At 34.8% G+C, this 21,166-nt stretch overlaps 1 protein-coding gene across 20 annotated transcripts in view; it reads left to right on the forward strand.

Moving 5' to 3' along the window:
* Positions 1 to 8,369: 8,369 nt before the first annotated feature.
* nedd4l (NEDD4 like E3 ubiquitin protein ligase) overlaps positions 8,370 to 21,166 on the forward strand; it is a 74,868-nt gene continuing 62,071 nt past the window's right edge. For 8 of the 20 annotated variants that reach the window (XM_077194103.1, XM_077194112.1, XM_077194107.1 and 5 more), the window contains exons 1-2: positions 8,386 to 8,762; positions 19,375 to 19,448. In XM_077194103.1, coding sequence (XP_077050218.1) covers positions 8,718 to 8,762; positions 19,375 to 19,448 — 119 coding nt within the window. In that variant the 5' untranslated portion in view covers positions 8,386 to 8,717. Of the gene's footprint in view, positions 8,763 to 19,374; positions 19,449 to 21,166 lie in introns of all 20 variants that reach the window. The other 12 variants (XM_077194102.1, XM_077194104.1, XM_077194105.1 and 9 more) reach the window with 6 other exon arrangements.

Here is a 21,166-nt window from a genome sequence, read left to right on the forward strand (position 1 = left end):
GTGCTGATGCTGGAGTTTTTACAATACATGAATGAATAAGAACTACAGATCGTTGGGTCCCAAATCAAAAGTAAGAATTGGTCACTATAGGAAAATAAAAGTTTTCCTATTGATAATCATGATAGATAGATAGATAGATAGATAGATAGATAGATAGATAGATAGATAGATAGATGGCAGTTATTTATGACAATCCAACGCTATCTCACGACCAATTCGTACGAATTCGTACAAGTGAGTAAAATGTGGCTGATTATGAATTCGTACGATTTGTCTAAAACCCAGTGACGGTTAGGTTTAGGGGCGGGGTCAGGGGTAGGTCATTCATATGAATTCATACGAATTGGGAAACAAAAATCTTACAAATTCGTACGAGTGAGGTCGTATGAATTCGTACGAATTAGCCACATCGTAAAATTCGTACGAATTGGTCGTAAGATCGGGTTGGACACCCGGTATGACTCAAACTGCTCGCACTTGCAGTCCAAACAACGACTGTAGGCTACAGATTCTGCTCTTGCTCAAACACTGTAAAACATGTTGAGATAAAAGCTATACATCATTCTCTTGAGTACTTTGTTTGCCAGTGCGTCTCAAGATGGTAATAAATTGACGGATTACTAGGATACAATGGAACTTCCCCTATTATGACCATGTGTTCTAATGGCCATGGAAAAACACAGCATCAGGACGAGGAATGGTATCACGACCAATTAAACATTCAGTATCAAAGGATACGTTTGTTATAAATCTTCTGATCTGGGCCAACCTGTAAAAGCAAGGATGACTAAGACATTTTTAATTAACTAGTTTCTAATTTTTGCAACAAGGATCTAGACTGCTCTGATTTATAACTTCAACTGAAAATGGGCAGCTAAAGAAATTAGTGTCTACAGCCAGAGAAATGTTTACAGTAAAGTAACCTATTTAAGGTTAAAACATGTTTCAAGAAAATAATAAAAGGTAAAGCCAGGCAACAGACAACAAATGAATACTGAGAGGGGAAAGCAATGGCACACTTTATGAGAGATAGCTATGTCAGTCAGAATCTCATAGATCAGCTTGAATCCATTTAATAATAATGGGAGTTTATGCTTAACAGAATATAAACAAATAGTCAATAACAAATATACCACATACCACTATTCTATGTCAAACAGTAGCTCACAGAACTAAGTGAATTAATGAAGACTTTTTAACCTTTTCTTGAACTTTAACACTTGGGATTATTGGGACAGTGATAATAACAGGGTTCACCAAATGTGATTTTAAAATCTCAAGTAAATATTTTAGGCATGACGCTTGAGAACTCACTTTTATTACAGCATTCTCACAGTATTTTACAGGGTTTTTTCTGTCACCAATGACCTACAGCCTAAGTAAAGGATTTAATGGTATTTAAGTACAGACTGAGGTTATTGCAGATTGTTATGCCATAAAGAATGCAATTAAATCAAAGGAGGTTACAGGTGCGCACAGTACAAATAACTCTGAAATATGACATGTTTCTGGCACCATAGACACAATAGTTCAATGAGGTCAGTTCATGGAGTCAGTTTCTCTCAAGTTCAGATATTTCAGAGTAATCACATATATTCCTAGCAGAGTAATCACATATATTTCACCAAATTAGCCATAAATAAGTATGTGTAAGTCTATTAACAGAAAAACAGTTTGCTTGTCTGTCTTTAAAACAAATAAGCCACTTGATTTGATATTCTGTCACTGTATGTAATGACATATACATTTTGTTTTTTTATTGCAAACTGGTATCAATTTTTAATTAAATTTGAACATTTAACTGTATGACTTATGTAATGCATAATACAATACAAATATCTAATATAAAGGAGGAAAGCAGTGTGGCTCACAGAGTTGGATGAGAAAAAGTAACCAAGTACCTCCTCCTCTTTTTCTTTTTTTAACGTAAAAAAGAAAACCTGGCATCAAATGGCTCCTTGATAATAATAATAATACTCATTGTAATAAGATTAATAATAATAATTAACAAACAATAATACAATAATAAACAAACAAACAAACATATAGATAGATAGATAGATAGATAGATAGATAGATAGATAGATAGATAAATAGATAGATAGATAGATAGATAGATAGATAGATAGATAGATAGATAAACATATAGATAGATAGATAGATAGATAGATAGATAGATAGATAGATAGATAGATAGATAGATAGATAGATAGATAGATAGATAGATAGATAGATAGATAGATAGATAGATAAATAAATGTCAGTTTACATCTTCATGTACATTTTACCACCACCATGTTGATATCCCCATACAGTGAACCTAAAGATCATATGACTGCTTACATGCACAACTAGAAGAAAAAAAAATAGGAATTGAATAATGGTCTCATCCATGTTGATTATCATGCAATAAAAGCTCTTAACAACATTTTCAGAATTTTTTTAAATTTTAGTGTTTATTAATGCCGTATAGGCAATTCATATGGACATTTTCCTAAGGATATTTTCCAATGTCTCATCTCTTAAATAAAGTGGCATTTTTGTAATTTTAATTAATTATGAGATTGCTTCTGCTAGGCCAGGATAATAGCATAATTTTGATGATCTCCAATGAATTTTATCCTGAGTCACAGAGGTCCACCTTTTAGTATATTTGTAGCGGTATAAGTGGATGAGAAAACAAGCAGTAAAATTAGAGGTGATAAAAGGCTTTTGTCCAGACACATGTCCAGAAATATAAAAAAAAAATACACAAATTCACCCAGAGGTAATCCAATCAGAATGAACTATGTGTGAACATGATGTATAAAATAATTATGTCTTCAACATTAATAAGCATCATTTAAGATTTTTTGCCCAGTTTGATGTTCACTTTAATCATGATGAATCACTTTAATCATGTCAAAATGTTTTGATATACATTTTTCAGATTTTCATTAGTACATATGTTACCGCGCTCGTTAACGCAAATATCTAATCAGCTAATTACATGGCAGCAACTCAATGCATTAAGGCATGCAGACATGGTCAAGACGCACTGCTGAAGTTCAAACTGAACATCAAAATGGGGAAGAAAGGTGATTTAAGTGATTGTTGGAGTATTACAGAAACTGCTGATCTACTGGGATTTTCTCACACTCTTTATCTTTTGCACAACCAAGGGAGTAAATGATGAATAATGATGTCACTGATTAATGGTCATATTTTCTGTTTTGTTGCAAAGCACTAGTGCTAGTTCACCCATTGGAAATTATTATTTAATCGCTTTTATGTTGTTCAAACTTTTTTTTTTTTTAACAATACACAAATGGATATTTTTTGAAGAACATACAGGCCATTTTACATGCATTTACAATAAATGGAGACTGGAGAGTTCAAACTTTAAGAAGGACACCATAAACATCATCTGAATATGTTTGGAACAACATGAGAGAGAATAACGTAATTCTGGGTGAACTATTCCTTTAAGGTCAAATTCAAGTCAATGATGAACTAAAATGGTTATATTTAAATGTAACGGAATCAAAGCACCAACCCAAAGCACCTGTTAAAACTAAAACTTGACTTGACAAATTACCTTTTGAATTTTTCCATGGCACATGGTAATGATACTGACTCAAGCCCCATTTCACCCCAGCAGACAGATGGAAATTCTGCATGGCTCAAAGATCAAAAAAGCTCAAGAATGACCTCTGCAAATGACTGTTTCTATGGTCAGCTGAGGGACTAGCTGTAACAGTTAATGGGTAGAGAGAAGGGGCTCTGAAAACATTCAGAAGTCATAAAATAAAGTCATAAAAGTGAAGTCAAGTTTTCTTTTTGGTGGTGTAAAGGTCAGTATTTATTCCTTTTGTATGTAAACTTGCATGGATTTGATTAGACAAGGACCACACTTTGCTGATGAGTTTGGCTTTTACTGGCCTGCTAGAGAATAAGACAGCTGGTTTTTAATTACATGCTATAATACACACACACAGACAGGTATAGCCAAATGTTAAAGAATTTGGAAACAAAACTGAGATTTTGATACACAGATTTAATCCTAATGATATGATTTCCCGTGCATTGTGCGGTTATTGAATTGATTTCGAATTCACTTGTGCCCTTGAGTAAAGCACTTAAAGGTCACCTCAGGGAGAGTGTGCCTTAGTGTACTGTAAGTATGTATAAAAAAGTGAATGCCCAAATGACATGCAAAAATGGCTTATGGACCAGACTACAAGCTGAGAGAAACCCAGAAACAAGCTTCCATACCAGTATACTACAATTACGTTTCATGGCTCCTTTGTGGCACAATCTTTTTAAACATATAAAATGTTAATCTCATAATTGCAAACATTATTTTAATTTGGGATCTAATAGCAACTTTATTAGTAGTATTTTTTTTATTTAAGCCTACATTTTGTTTGTTATTTTCAATGCTATTTGTTTTAAATATGTTTTAATAATTTCATAAATATAAATTTTATGTAAATAAAATAATACAGTTGAACTATTATTCCATTTTATTTTGCTTTATTTGTTTAGTTAATTATTTGCAGCAAGTTGAGTAAAAGTTTGGAGTCAGTAAGATATATATTTAAATACTTATTCAGCAAGGATATGCTAAATTGATTAAAATTACAGTAAATGCATTTATAATGTCACAAAAAATCTAGAAAAAAACTTTCTGTTCATCAAAGAATCCTGAATTTTTTTTTATCACAGTTTCCACACAATTATTAAGCAGCACAACTTTTTCCAACATTGATGCTAATAAGAAATGTTTCTTGAGCAGCAAGTCTGAATTTCTGATTTCTGAAGGATCATGTGACACTGAAGACTGGAGTAATGATGCTGGAAATTCAGCTTTGCGTCACAAGATAAATTACACTTTAAGATATATTCAAATAGAAAGTAGCTATTTTAAATTGTAATAATCTTTCACAATTTTACTGTATGTTTAATCAAATAAACGCAGTCATGGCGATCATTAGAGACTACTTTCAAAAACATAAAACAATTTCTTACCGACCCCAAACCTTTGAACGGTATACTGTATGTTCTTTTCTGTATTGTTTACATGCACCTGACTTCTGAATTAATATGCACACAGGCTCAGTTCTCCCTCCCTCTGTTTTTTTACATCCAATCCACTTATTTGTGAGATTGAGCCGTCATCATGGCCAGAGAGTGTCGACAGCATGTCAGGCTCACGCCAGCTGTTCAACACTGAACGAGTGCACTGCCATATCCTTCTTCCGCTGTCAGTCATGTGTCCTATTGACAATCTTCTGCACTGTAGATCCTTACCTTTCTCACCCCATCATGCTCCCAAAAGGTTGGTCTTGCTTCCAGTTTTTGTGGTATCCTGTTGTCAGTTTTGGTGCCTGTAAATCATTTTAACAATTACAATTTACATATTTCACAAATTAGAAATTAGAAGATAATTTGACAAATCAAATAGAAGAATATCTCAATACAAAGTTATATCTTGAAACTCTAGATAGGTCCTTAACTCAGTCTGCCTGCAATCACATCATTCTCTATAGGGCACAGCTGATTGGTTCCTGCTGTATCAGTAGCCAATGAGCTTGCTGCTCAACCTTCAGATACTAGCTCAGCATTTGCTGTATAGTTGCAGCATGTTTTCAGAAACCCTCCATCTTCCCCAGCTCCACCTGTCCATCTGTTCCTGAATACATATAATTCATGTATGATATTGTACAGCAGCAGCATGTCTTACTTGCTCACAGCAGCATGTTGTGTATGTATTGACACAGTAGCAAGTCCCGTATTGCTCTGCAGCAGCAGCAATAACAGTAGCAGCGTAGCAGATTTATTCTGCAAAGACAAAACATATCAACACTTATCAAAGATCAAAGTCTCATCTGTGCTCAGATTTGCCAAGACACAAAGTCTGCAATCAAAAATCGGAGATCTCAGTGAGAACTCAACATTTTTCATTAAATTATCAAAAGATCTGTGCTATGCAATCCACATTCCTTTAGCTCTAAACTCTTATTGTCCAATATATTTCAATAATTGTCATATTTTTGTCTGATTTTTTTTTATTATCCAAGGAATTTTAGAAGAAACATCTCAGATACTGAATTGAAACCTACTGTAAGCAACAAATCCATTCCCTTTGTCCATGCAAGAGCAACTTCTAAACAATAAAATTTTAATTTGTCGGATTTTTCTATAGTATATCAATGACTGTCTGTGGCACCAATGAAACTGTACAGAATAAAATACTAGTACATAAAAGTCCTTCCCCTTTCCCTACTGTAAAAGACAGCATTTATCTTCTCTTTCATCATGCAATAAATCCAGGATTTTACAATCACCTAAAAATGTGGCTATCCATCCAGATATATAAACACCACTAAACTGAATCTGTCAACATGCTGCATTAACATCATGATGTAGCAAATGAACTCTGACCCCTTCTGCTTTAAGAGTTATTGAAGCCATTAACGGGGTCATGTTTAGATGTGTGTGAAGAAAAGCTTAAAAACAGTTGGTCTTCTTTCTAGAACTTTCCACTCTTGCACACCTGCAACGGTGAGATTTCCATCAACCACATCCGAAAACCCTCCAGCAATAACTGTTTCCCAACCAAGGAACGAATTTCCGCTCATGGTTGGATGGGTTAGGGAGTGGGGCAAAGAAGATCCAAAAAAAAGAAAAAATCCTCTGCTGAACTCAACGTATTTTGGTGTTACGTAATTCTACCATCTGGAACTAGAGTTGATTTAAAATGTGTCCATTGTGTTATGGATTTTTTTTTTAAAACAAAATCATGAAGTGTTTGAACTTGAACTAACATTGACATAATGTCTACTGGCATAGGTGACCTATTATATTTATCCTAGCTCAGTAGTTTAAGGTTAACAGGAGATTTCTCTCATTTGTAATGTTGTCTGACGGTCATGAGTTAGTAAAACATTTAAAGAGCTTTATTGAATTCAGTACCACATTCTCAAAGTAATATAATAAACCAAGCATCTATTATATACAATGAATTAACCATATATTTGGCAAATGTTTTATTGACATTACCCGGTCATATGAACTTATTTCTGAGCTCACAACTAAGTAAAGCCCTCTTAAATTTATTACACCACAGTGCTTGTATGATGTGCCACTCATCCAGGACAAATTATGTTTTAGTGGTAATATGAGGACATCTGCTGGTGCATATCTAAACTTTATACTTCTCAAATAATGTATACAGTATGAACCCTTTTTTTTCAACATCAAAATTCATACATTGAAATGTATATGAATGTATAAGGGAAAATAATTTGTTTATTCATTGTAACTGGTCACTACTTTATTTAAATAGTCCTAAAGTGTGACAAATTATTATCTAAACTAGTATGTATAATATTAATATAAGATTTTTTTTAAAATAACACACTGCAGGTGACTCTAATAGTTAATAAAAAAAAGCTGGCATGCCACATCCACTCCCAATTTAAGAGGATGCAGCCACCATGTGCACTTTTGAACAGCCTCTTCGGGTGAACTTTGACCTTGGAAGCACCTGTCCACACCTTTTTATATTTTCAAAATACTCGCTTCTTACTCTGTTTACATGAAAAAAGGGGTACATCTTCTTCTTTTGTTGTTTTTTAGATATATTATTCATTTTAATGATTTTTTTTTAAAACTTTAAATTTATTGTAATACATTTTGCTTTTTATGCACACTTGTTAAATCATGTGACCTGAAAAGCTAGGCATATGCTTACAAATCTAGGAGAATAGTTTTATTTTTTCTCTACAAATAATAGAGTATATTTTCAATGACTCTTAATGAATCTTGTTTTAACCCTTCATTTTCAGTTTTTCCCATTACAATTTAATAAACCTGAATTTTCCCCTCTCAAATATCCCTTTCATTTTTTCAGTCTGTTAAACATCGCTTACAAGAAGAAACCAACAGAAAACTTCTTTTAGTTCCGTACCTCTAGGCTATTTTACATGCACAATGAATCATAATGCATAACAGTTGGACTTTGCCCAATGTTGGGTGTTGATCATAAATTGGCACAGTTTGGCAGTATCGCTCTTCTAACTCTAGAGGATGATAGAGAACTGCTATTAAGGACCTCTTACCAGCTTTAAGATTCAAGAATCTTATTACGAGCTTTTAAAAAGGCCTAAGTATTAATAAACACAATATATACATACAGACCCACAGATATGTATGTAATATTATATACTAACGTCAAGCTCTTATGGATCCTATATTGGGATCTAACCCATCCCTGATTACTCCACAAGAGTGCAACAACTTTGCCCCGCCCTCAGTTGACACCGATTGGCTAGTCTGTCCTCTCCGAGTTTTCGAAAACCCTGTGATTGGTGCGGTGTGTTGTCACTCAATTCAGCGGGTAGTGTTTGGGATCCTTAGAGGAAGTGAATGATTCGCGTTTGCACTTGACGAAGGGAAATCATATTGTTGGGGAAAATTAAGCGTGTATTCACCGAATTTAAGCCGTTAAATGAGATTAAACCGGTGGATGTAACGTTACATCTTCTGTGACGATATGGTTTAAAAGGATAATCGTTTTTTGCATTCAGACTTCGTTGCTTTGGATCAACTTGCATTCACAGGAGGTGGAGGAGGACAGACTTTGCTATTGTTCCAGCTTTCACACGAGTGTGTGTGTGTGTGTGTGTGTGTGTGTTTTCGTGTATGTGTGTATTAAATTGCCCTTTGGCTTTATGGCTACGAATTTTGAACCCATTTATGGACTCTCAGAGGATGAAGTAAGTACTGTCAATTTATGCCTCCCACCATATCAATACTGTATGTTTATAATTTTCTCAGTAACGTTAACGTTACCTGATTTCTGTTTTTTTAACGGGGTTTCCAGTGTGACACATGATCAGGATCAATTTCAGTAAGCTTAATACAATTGTTTTATTGTAACCAATATAAATAGGAATGTTATTAAGTATCTAAATGCCAATTGCCATCAGCTTGTTCTTCCCATTTCTCCATTAGATTAAATGGGATATCTAGTGTTAGAAAATGTAACGCTGTCTTCAAATCGTAATATCTTCCACCAAAATACTTGTCTACATTTAAGTGATCTAAGGCATAATGTGTTGGTTTTTATGATTGGCAGCTCACCTGTCAAAAATCAGGATGTTGTTGCTAAAATGGTTGACTGATAGATGTTTTTGTTTCTCTATTAGTAGGAAAGAGTTATACCAATGCATTAATAGTTTTCCATGATATTTCCTTGAAGAAACCATGTGGGTGAAAAGATGAATGCATCATAATCAATATTTATCTCAAGTTACTACTAGGTGAAACCAGTGTTACAGTGTTTTTAATATTGTTACAGCAATTTTTGTAGCAACCATAAGACAACACCATGTTGTTTGTCATAACAGGGCCCCGGTGTGACCCCTGAAAATTCAGGTCAACTGTCTTAAGAGTCTGAGGGCCGCCTTAGGAAGCAGGTGTTCCTTCATGATTCATTTGGATCTGCCTTAATGTTTAGTCAATGCTTTTTCTCTCAACTGGCATGCTAGGTATGTCTTTTAGTTTTTAATGCCGATGGTGATATAGCCTAGTTCAAGGCCACACATTGTTCATAGGTGTAAATATCAGTGAAGTGTTTATGTAGGTGTTGATATTTGAGTCCAAGAGACCCAAGTCATGTACTACACTGTATACAAGTTGGCAGCTACATATTTAAGTCCGTATCACATTAAATTGGCCAGTCAGCAATTTCTAGAAAGATATGTGACCTGGCATGCAAAAGCATACCATGTTTTTATGTGGAAAAGTACTGAAGTACTTTTAGTCCAAATCCCGAAAACTGTACCGTACGAGTAGGCAAAGTTAATTAATAATTTCGGCACAATGTGTCTTGATATGTTTAATGTCAACAAAGAGAGGAATGTTACTAGCTAGATGTTCACGCGCAGGTTAAACGGTGGATGATCAAAGTTAAGCATTTGTTCAATGTTTGTGTTTGGGTTTTAAACAGCAGGAGAAAGACTCGACATCCCCAGATTCACTTTCTCAGGAAGTTCTCCTGAGAAAATCTTATAGAAAATAAGATCTGCCCAAAAGTGTAAACTTGATTTTATTTGATTAATATCAGCGTTAAATGAAAATGATCTATTAATTAATAAATTAATCTTATTGTGAATCATTCATCCAAGCATTTTTTTTGACCTCGTCATTTTTTTATTAAAATATAACTCAATGTTGAGGTGAAATGTCAGACTTCTCTCTGATGACTTATGACAGGCTTCTCCAATAATTTCTCCTTAAAGTGCTCCTTTCTTACAGTCGACTGCAAACCCGCATTCAGATTTCAGTTATGACAGAAAAATATTACTGTAGGCCTATGTATAATAGAATGTACCTGTCAAAATAATGATAACATCAACAAAAACAACAATAATACAATTTATTTTAACATTATTTAAGGAATATAATTATTTGTCCCTGTTTTAATTTAGTAAATTTCTGTTGCTTAGCCCTTTGGCAAAAAATAAAAGGATAAAAGTTCAACTATCATTTGATTACATTTTAAAACATTTATCAAATAGTTAGTTTTATGAATTAATTTTACTACCCATGTTTTTCATTATGTATTTCTATAAAATCATAAAAAGAAAAATAAATTTAATAGGACTGTATTATTCTTAATTTTAATAAATTATTAATAATACAAGTACGTTTTTAATCTAATACATAATCAATTATTACATTTAATTGATTAGACATGTTTTTGATGATTGAAATTTGAAGAAAAAAAACAAACAAATGATTTCAAGTTTGTTATAACAGCATTTTTTCAACCCAAAAAATTGGTTTTCATTAATTGAAAGGCCATTTTAACGGATGATAATAATAATAATTGATTGTTTAATACCGTATACCGTGATACCGTGATATTTTCTGAGACTGTTTCTGTTATCATACCGTGAAAATCTCATTCCGTCACTACCCTCTGCCCTACATTTTTTATACATAAATTCACTATATTTGTTTTCATAGCCTTCAATTTTCACATTTTTGTAGGACAATATTGGGCAGGATGTTGAATTAAAATAAATAAATAAACACAGAAAATACAATTGTATTTTTTTTAAATCCTAATAGAAAATCATAGAAAATACTGAGATGTATTTTGCCATTCAGCCTAAAAATACCAAGATATGATTTTTGGTCCATATTGCCTACAGCCCCAGATTGAGATGTTTTCGGCTTTTCGGTCCATGATCCATCGGTCCCATTATAAACAGGTTTATTGGGTGCATGTAAACGTAGCTTGTGTGAACCCCCTTAACAGAAGTAGTGTTTTCTTATAAGTGTTTGTTTACTTTTAGCAATTTTCATCATTCAGTTCAATTCACATTTATTTGTATAGCGCTTTTCACAATACACATAATTTCAAAGCAGCTTTACACTACAACTACAACTTAGAGTGAATGTGATCATCATTGAATAGATATTGTAATACTATAAAACACAGAATTATACTTGCAGTCTCTGTATTAGTCATTGGTTGATCACAAGTATTTTCCCCTCCAGTAACCCATCATGTTGACATGGTATCCCAGATTATTGCAAAATACACACAGGCGCACACCACTTGCTGACGACATGCATCGCTTCATTAGTATGCGACAAGCATCTATCAAGTTGGCTTGGAGTCAGCCTCGTCTGCGGGTCTGTTTACCACACAACATTTTCTCAGTCCTGTGGGATCCCATAACTCGCTCCCAGAGTTCCTGCTGGGCATGATCGTGCCTTTCTGCTCCTATAGACCTCAGTTCCCAAGACACTGTCTGTACACAGGAATGACAAGTTCTCCCGTAGGAACAGTCTGGCAATTCCTTTAGACCTTTTATTGACAAAACTCTTGTGGAATTTTAGACCTCAGTTGTTTAACTCCCATTGAGTAATACAGGTTTATTAGATAACCATGTGCAGTTTAGGCATGCACAATGAGTTGGTGATGAATATTTATTGTGTACCACACCATTGAAAAGATTTAAAATGTTTTTGAGGTCTCTTATGCTCACCAAGGCTGCGTTTATTTAATCAAACGGTAAAACAAGTAATTTTGGTAAATAGTATTACAATTATTAAAATCTGTTTTCTTTATTTATATTTAAAGTGTAATATATTCCTGTGATAGGAAAACTGAATTTTCAGCATCATTACTCTAGTCATCAGTGTCATATGATCCTTCAGAAATCATTCTAATATGATTTGGTGCTCAAACATTTCTTCTTATTATTATTAATGTTGAAAACGATTGTCGTGCTTAATGTTTTTGTGGAAACGGTGATTAATATATATATTTTCAGGATTATTTGATGAATGACAAGTTCAAAAGAACAGCATTTATTTGAAATAGATATCATAACATTGTAAATGTCTTTCACACAATTTCTATTTCACCCTGCTGCTATTCATGTTTCCAAACAAGTAAACAGAGAATGTGTGTATAAGTTAATTTTTAAAGTAAACCTAGACCAAAATTTTACAACAACATTGCATTTTATTTTGGAATTGTAAAATTTTGGTCTATGTTGGTTCTATTCCATTGCACTAGATGTTTTTGAACATAAAAATGTGTCTTGTATCAAAATTAAGACATTTAAGAGACATTAAGACACATGAACAATGTTAATTTACCTTCTGATTAGCACATAGCCAATAAGTTAAGTCTGCTCAGTGACCGTCACATAACATATTTATTATTCATTTGTAAGCCTCACCTTAGATGGGACGTACTAGTATATTACAGCATACAAACAGCAGAGTATGTTGTCAAAGAAAAACATTCTTGGAACCATTGAATAATAACAATATGGACCTGTGGATGTCTGTTTTACACACAGGGAGGACACACAAACGTTTACTCGATTACGCACTCACTCGCTCAGCGTCATGAGCGTGGAATGTGATACAGCGACATGCTGTTACATCATCTTCATTAAAAATACATGAGCTATATTTGCAGCCGAATCATGATCGAATCTTGATCCGTGTGGCATTCCTCTGTGCTGAGGTCCTGAGATGAAGCTAGAAAACCCGAGACTCCACCAAATCTACCATTTACTACTATTATATATATAAAGCTAGTTCCCCTTTTGATAGATGTATTACTTTGTTTATCCCTAAGGGCAAGTATACTGTACACCATAGTGCTTTTCAACTGTAATTTCTATTTTGATGGCAGCCAGATATCAGAAATTTAGAATTATTTTTAATTGTGTTATGTAATGATGCTGCAGAAAATCTCTTGTTTGTTTAGATTGCAGGCAGTGCTCCTCCTTTTAAATGTTTTATTTTCTTGTCAATATTGAATGAGTGTCTCTCTCTCTTTCTTAGCCAAGGTCAACATTTTGCATTTTTATATTTAAAGTATTTCATATTAGTGTATCAAATTGCATCCATGAATTCTAAGTGCGAAAGAAACATGAGAATAGAAAAGCGTTTGTTTCTTAATATTTTGAAACGTGTTGTCCATTTAATAGTGTTTAATGGAATTTTTTCGTTTGGAATTCAGGGCATGGAATGGGTTTGATTTGGAAATGGTGTTTAATTCTGTGTGCAATTCAGAGAGTAACTGAGTTGTCGAGGAGGCTGAAACAATATAGTAATTAAGCATTCTGCACATAGCAGCCGCATGCTTACTGAAGGTCAGCGACGTAACCGGTCAGATCTTCCACGTCTCTGCCCCGTCGCTATGTTTCCCATAGGTCAACATATAAAGTATGTTGTTTAATGGCAATATGAATAAAGGGAGTCTTTCACTTGAACTTGCAACCTTGTTATCAAAACCAAATTTCCAAACATTGGACTGCTGCCCACTTCTTACATGATTAGCTCTGAATGAACCCTGTTTCTCTTAGTCTCCAAATAAGGAGTTCAAACACAAATAAATAAATGTAGATTTTCACTTTATATTTTTACTGTATGTTTTAGTGTTGTTGCCGAACTCGTTGACTTCGCTAGGGTATTCTGTGTGTGGTTTTCACGAGACTGCTATGTGGTTTCTAGGGTGTTCTTGGTGGTTACTAGGTGTTTACTCACTGGCCCAAGTCTCAACAAGAACTGACTAGTTAAATTGCATATTTTTAAAATACTGTTCTAATGCTTGGTGCTCAGAAAAACTAAAAATGAATACCTTTATTCAGCATGCGTTAAATAGTTTTTTACATTGTTACAAGAAATCTGTTTAAAAATAAATGCTGTTCTTTTTAACTTTGTTCATCAAAAAATGTATCACATTTCCACAAAAATATCATGCTGCACAACTATTTTTCAGCATTGATAATTATAAGAAATGTTTCTTGAGAACAAATCAGTATATTATAGAGTGATTTCTGAAGGATCGTGTGACATTGAAGACTGGAGTAATGAATGCTGAAAATTCAGCTTTGCCATCACAGGAATAAATTATATTTTAAAATATATTAAAATACTGTAGAATCCAGTCATTTTAAATTGCAATAATATTACACAGTATTGCCGTTTTTTCCTGCTTTTTTGATCCAATAAATGCAGCCTTGGTGAACAGAAGTGACTTCTTTCAAAAACATTGACCCCAAACTACTTAACGGTTGTCTGTATTTTAGTCAAACATGTTTTGTGTGTTTAATTAGCATGGTGATAGCTTGCTGTAATTTAGGGGTGCGTCTCAATCAACTCCCTAGGGCACTTATCAAGGAGCATTTTTAGGGCTGTCTGAAATGCAAAATCCTACCAGTGCACTGAATCATTCGTTCCCTAAAAAGTCCCACAATGCACTGTGAGAATTAACTGAAGTTCTGAAGTGCGAAACATAAATCATGTAATACACTACACATAATGCAGAGGTGTAAAGTCCAGGTTCAGAAAGTAAAAGTCCTCCTCAGTATTTTGTTCCAATCACCTGGATTTGCTAATTAGCAGTTTTTCAGCCAAGAGATCAGCTGGCTGAGTACATGGGTGGAATGATCATATGGCAGGACTTTTACTTTCTGACATAACACCTCTGACATAATGACACGCAATAGATGTTTTTTAAAATGCAAACCATTAATTATATTTCAGCATAAACATACATCGCTAGGTAATGTTTCAATGTGTTGTGAGCAGGGTCCTCACTGTCCGACTCCTTACCAGTGCCCGAATTTGTGCACACGATATACTGTTTCACGACCTAGGGAGCTGATTGAGAGGACACTGTTAGATACCTGACTTCATACAGGATTTCCTTAAGGTTGGTTAATGCATCCCACGACTACTTTGAAGATAGTTTTATAGGTAGGTTTGCACATCACTACTGCTTAGATATTATATGGTCCCTGTATTGCCCTTGGTCCCTGGCTTCTCAGTTCCTGTTGTTTGTGGTGTAATTTGACTAATCTTTAGGGCCACTTAATAAACGTATTGCAAAATTAGCATGATGCCATGCCTCGAAGCACTTACAGTGAACCTTTCAATAAGGCGGACTTGGTTCTGACGAAACCAGGTGTCATGACATTATGAACTTCAGTGATATGGAAATGCATCCACTGAACTCAGCAGTCTTGATTATGTAACTGCTGATGAAAGCATCTATACAAATGGTTTCCAAATCTGTGTTTAGATAGGTTAAAAACAGAAGCCCTTTGATAATAACTCTGTGCAGTGAGTCGGGTTGGGAATTGTTCGAATTTGAACGATTCTGATTCCGCCTGATTTCCAATAAGGAAAAATAAAGCTTTATCATTCACATTTACTCTAAGTCTTATTGTAAAACATTGCATTGTAGCTGAATACTATGAACAAAAATCGAAGAACACTTACACAAGTAACTTTTGGCTATGGTTTAAAAATACCATAAAAACAACTAGCCTAACAAATATAAATGCCAAGCATTATTAAAGACAAGTTAACCTTCAGCAATTAAAAAAAAGAACAATTAAAATATAGCTACAAAAGTCAAGAACAGCAAGGGAATTTTCTCTGTTTAGTTGTTTGATTAACATTATTATAGAGACGGAAGCAGGAATATTAGGCTGCTGTCACTTTGCTGCACGGATACAATGTACTGTTACATGTGTTTTTGTTGTCAACTGTTTACGTTCACTTAAGACATAACTGACTGTGTTTACGAGGATATTCTCATAAGAGAACTCTGTTCAGTACTATAAAGTATGAGAGGCAGTTTTCTGTGCACATGTCGTTTTGGATGTGTGAGCAGAACAGAAAACAATGGGTGAGTTTTCTTTCGCTTGAATTGTTTAAAGTCACATTAAAATCGCTTTGGATGTGTGTGCAGCACACAAAAATGCGCTCACAGGAATCGATAAGCAGAATTGAAATGCACGTCTTATCGAACCCATGGTTTTTGGACATTTGGAACCGGTTCTCGATACCCAACCCTAGCAGTGACAGCATGGATCTATGAATTATATTTGAGCAATTCTGAAAATTTCATAGAACATCTCAAAATAGGAGAACTCGTTTCTGGGATAGACTTTATTAGGGGTGTAGCAACCATTATTAAACAAATTGTTTCTATTTGAGATGTTAAAAATGACATATTTTCAATAAAATCAACTCGGTGGGTTACCTGAATGGATAATTGGTTAATCGGGGACGCCCGAAGCACAACTGCGCTATATGTCGGCGTGCTGCCCATGAGGCTATTGCCGCCAACAGCACTGGAATTCTTACAAAAACATTACCTCATGAACCACTAGCTTGTGTTTTATTAGTTCTGCTTCAGAAAACCAAATCTTACCTCGCTCTTTTCTGCCTTACACTTAATATGCAAATACATAATCTATCAAACAGACCGACACTAACTTTGTTCTATGACTCGGCCTATGCTTAGAACCATGTATTAAAGGCAGTAATTTGACTGTGATTGAACATTTATGGCTTCTTTTAGGGAACTGCTAATGTGTTGTGCTGTTGTTTTAAGTAACGTTTAAGACAATATTGAATTGCAGTTCTCCCAATGACCCCAGCAGACGCCAGTTGAGACCTGATGAAATATTACTTGAAAATACCACACCTGTCATTGAACTAATTGTTGGGTTTGCACAGGAAACTAGTTAGAGCTTCTGCTCTCTAAGAGGCTCGTGGAATCTTAATCCTAATTATCCAGCTTGACAGCCACAGCCTGAGTAATCCTTTCCTGACATCTTACGTAAATGTGAAATAAAATCAGCTGCAGCCCTGCATGACTTAATTACTATATCAGTCAAGCATGTAAAATACAGTTGTGGCAAAGCCATTCGTCCTTATTTATAGACTTGACATATTGAGCTGGTAAAGTTTTGTTGACGTAGTAAACATACCGCTTTATTTTGATCCTCCTTTGCTAATGTTTCCAGTCAATATATCTTTGGAGTTTGTTGTGGCTGACGTGACTTGATCTGAGCTGGTAACCAAAAGATTCTAGCCTCAAATCCTAATTCATCAACCATCATGATCTTGAGCAAGACATTTAAGGTCACGTTACTCGAGGGGGACTCATGTTGTCATCTTAATGACTAATTAGTGGTATTACTAATACTAATTTTCATTTTAATTTAAGTGCTTGCTAACCTGGTTAATGTTTTCACATTTGGATCAAGTGCAAGTGTAATGTGATTTTCTCTCTTTTGCATGCACAAAAATCAGCAAGGCTGCATTAAATTTATCAAAAGTAACAATAAAGACACTTACAATGTTACATATTAGCTTTTTGCTGTTTTTTTGACACGATAACAGCATTGAAGAGTAGCAGCCCTTTTACATAGATATTCCTTGGCTTTTTAGCTGTTCCTCACATCCTCTTCTAGTTCCTCTACAGCAGCCTTGGGCTTCATCGGCAGTACCGATGAGTTGTCAGTAGTGGACAAACCCACTAGCAATTTTTTCAACATTGAAAAACATTTTATTGCAAACCCATTAGCAATAAAAAAAATTGCTTTGAAATATAAAATTGATCACTTGTCTTTCAAATTGTTTAATTATCCGACAGCTTGGGTCATCCATTGTGATTCCTGTGTAAATACCTTTAATGTTGATTGGAAAATCTGGAAATCTGACATTTCTGTTATCCAGAATTGTTGTCATCCTTGACTTGAGATCTGAACTGTTATGGTATTTCATAAGCCTGATCGGAGTTGAAGGCTAGTGCTGTTTTTCTTGGCAAGTTTATTTGAAAAAGGCGTGTCGTGAGTCTGTGTCATAATGCAACAAGTTCTGGCGGTGTGATTAGGGTGAGGATGGATTTTGTATAATATAGACCTGGATTTAGGGAGTGTGCTTGTGGAATGAAAAGAAGAGCTTTGTTTGCCTTCATATGCAACTGCTCTTAATGTCCTGGAAATGCTAACATCTTATGAGATCTAATACTTGTTGCAAAATGATGTGAGATGAACAAGGGGTACATTGTAAAAATTGGTTTGATTTATTTGCAAACCAAAATATTTGTTCTGTGCTAAAAAAAACTTTTAACTTTGTTTAACAAATGGTTAAATCCATTTTTCTTGATACCAAGTAGTGGTTCTCCACAGAGAAATCTAGTCTTTGTTTGCATTTGATTAATAAAAGCACAGCTGCATCCGTCTGGGCCACCCGATGGGAGGCCGGTAACACCCGTACCTGTCAGAACATAAAGGCTTCTCCAATCTCATCCATACTGGTATTCGTTCTGTAATAATTAGGTCATATTTGACAGGCAGAATAAATACAAGCTGGCACACTGGATGTTTGCTTCGGCTGCACGAATGATGCTTGTCTTGTGATAATGCAGATCGTCAGACAAATAGAAAGAGAATTTCAGTCTTGTAGAGAGCAGAAGTGGGTAAAGCAAGAGAAGAAGGCCTTTCTTACCCTCTTACAGTGTGTCAGTTCTGGACTGGTGAGCTTCAAAAGCGAGAGGGAGAATAAGATGCTCGTTGTGTAATTGTGAGCAGCATGAATGGCTATTGAATAAAGGCCAAAGTGATGTTGGAGGCGGGATGCACTTATGCAGAGTGGGAGTCGTGAAATGGTGGTCGTATCGTATCTACAGCTGGAGAGATTTTGAAGGCCGAGCTGCGAAGTTTAGACCACCTTATTCAGTCATAAGACAATACAACGTTAACAGCGCCCAGGGGGATTTATTTCTCACGGACGCTGTATCATTAAAACAGTTTCGTTTCCGTGTCTATCAATAAACGCAAAAGCTTTTTTGGCTGCAGCTTCCTGCTAATTTCTTTAAGATGCTCTTTTTTTTTGTCCTCTCCTGGACGAGAAGTGAGGTGAAATTAGGACACTCTTATCCCGTCTTAAATTTAGGCCATGGGGATGTTTTTTTTCTTGCTTCCAGACTCATACGAGAGGTGATTTATTCATGATGGTCTTTTTCTGTGTCATATTTTGCAGAATGAATCTCGTATTCTTCGTGTCAAGGTCATTGCTGGCATTGATCTGGCGAAGAAAGACATCATTGGTGCAAGGTAAGGAAGAACAAAAGGAGGTGTCCGGAGAAACTGTGCACCTGTTCAGTCTTTTCAGGCATTCATTAGCAAATGCAAATGTTGGAACCGTGTGTGTGTGTGTTTGTCTGTATTTCCTCCTTCATTCAGTGGCAGACCAACTGAGCTGCACTCTGTGAGGCTTTCTCTTGAATTAGACAATAGACTTATCCAAACAAATGATCTGTCTGCCAGGAAAGGAGAACAAAGGGAAAATGCTTGGTTGATCTCATTTTTGCAATGTTGCAAGTTCTATTTATTTGACTTTAAAGTTCTCAGGTCCTAAAGTCAGAGGTCAGAGAGTTTATTAATTACTGACAACGTGATTTAACAGTTAACTTTTTGAATCTTGTATGTACTGTGTTTGATGTCAGATGGGCATTAGAATAGATAGAAATGTTTATTTATATGTTTTTATTTATTCATTTTATAGGCCATTATAAAAATCATTATTTCACAGCATTTCCTGCCAACTTTGCACTAGGGTTTATAACTTTACTGAACTTATAGCAGTTAAAAGCATGATTCATTATACCAATTTCCATACCATAGCATAATCAAAAAAAATAAAAAATAAAAAGAATTATTAATATATAAAAAATGTTAACAATTAAATTAAAACAAATACTAGAAATTTAAAAAGAAAAGGTAAACAAAGATGCAAATGAAGTAAATAGTGATTGATGTACTGTTTACATTTATGGCCCCTGAAATGCCTGCAATGTAATTTGTCCATGTTCATCAAACTCTATTACTTCGATAATGAATAACGTGAGCTTAGGGCATACAATCATAACACTCACATTTACAGCTTGCAGCCTACAAGACCTGACTTTGGGCGTTTGTAAAGTTATAGTTATATTGTACCATACAATTTTAATACATTTGCAGAGCCGAATACATTTTGTTTTAAATTTTAATTTGCTTTAAACAGTGCTAAATTTTTACGTCACTTTTTTTGTATTAGGTTCTGTGCAGGTTTAACCTTTGATGCCAAACCATTTAAATTCTTAGAAGGCTTAAAAATTGTCACCTAGTCACAAATCTCTGTTGAACTTCAAAGTGGAGGTGTCTGGTGCTTGGCTCTCTGTAATGTGTAATGACACATTGGCTTTAAGTCTATGCCACTTAGATAAATGCACCCTCAACTGCAGTTGTCCGCTCTGTTGCATAATAGACTTATTTATTTTTGCTGCTTCGCAGACCAAGGTATTTCCTTCCTTTCTATTTTGAGACAAAGTGCGACAATATTTTATTAGGTTTTTATTTTTGAGGAGCAGTGTTGTATGTTTGAGATTCAAATTCAATATAGTTGCTACTATGAAACTAAAATAGCCAAATAATGGCGTTTACAACATTTAGCTGTATTGTTTGTAATATACACTACTGTTCAAAAGCCCTGCCAAGGCTGCATTAATGTCAATAAAATTGACATTATTATTGCAATTTGAATCAACAGTTTTCTATTTTAAAAATATTTTAAAATATCATCTATTCCTGTGATGGAAAAGCAGAATGTTCTGCATCATTCAGCCTTCAGTGTCACATGGTTTTTCAGAAATCATTCTAATGTGCTGATTAGATTTTTTTTAAAAGATTTTTTTGCCTTTAATTAGGATAGGACAGTAGCTAGACAGGAAGTGAGGTGAGAAAGAGAGGGTGGATGGGATTGGGACCTGAACTCGGGATGCCCGAAGCAC

Source organism: Siphateles boraxobius, unplaced genomic scaffold, assembly GCF_051911475.1.
Source record: "Siphateles boraxobius isolate OS27281-9 unplaced genomic scaffold, OSU_SipBor_1 11, whole genome shotgun sequence".
Classification (NCBI taxonomy): Eukaryota; Metazoa; Chordata; class Actinopteri; order Cypriniformes; family Leuciscidae; genus Siphateles; species Siphateles boraxobius.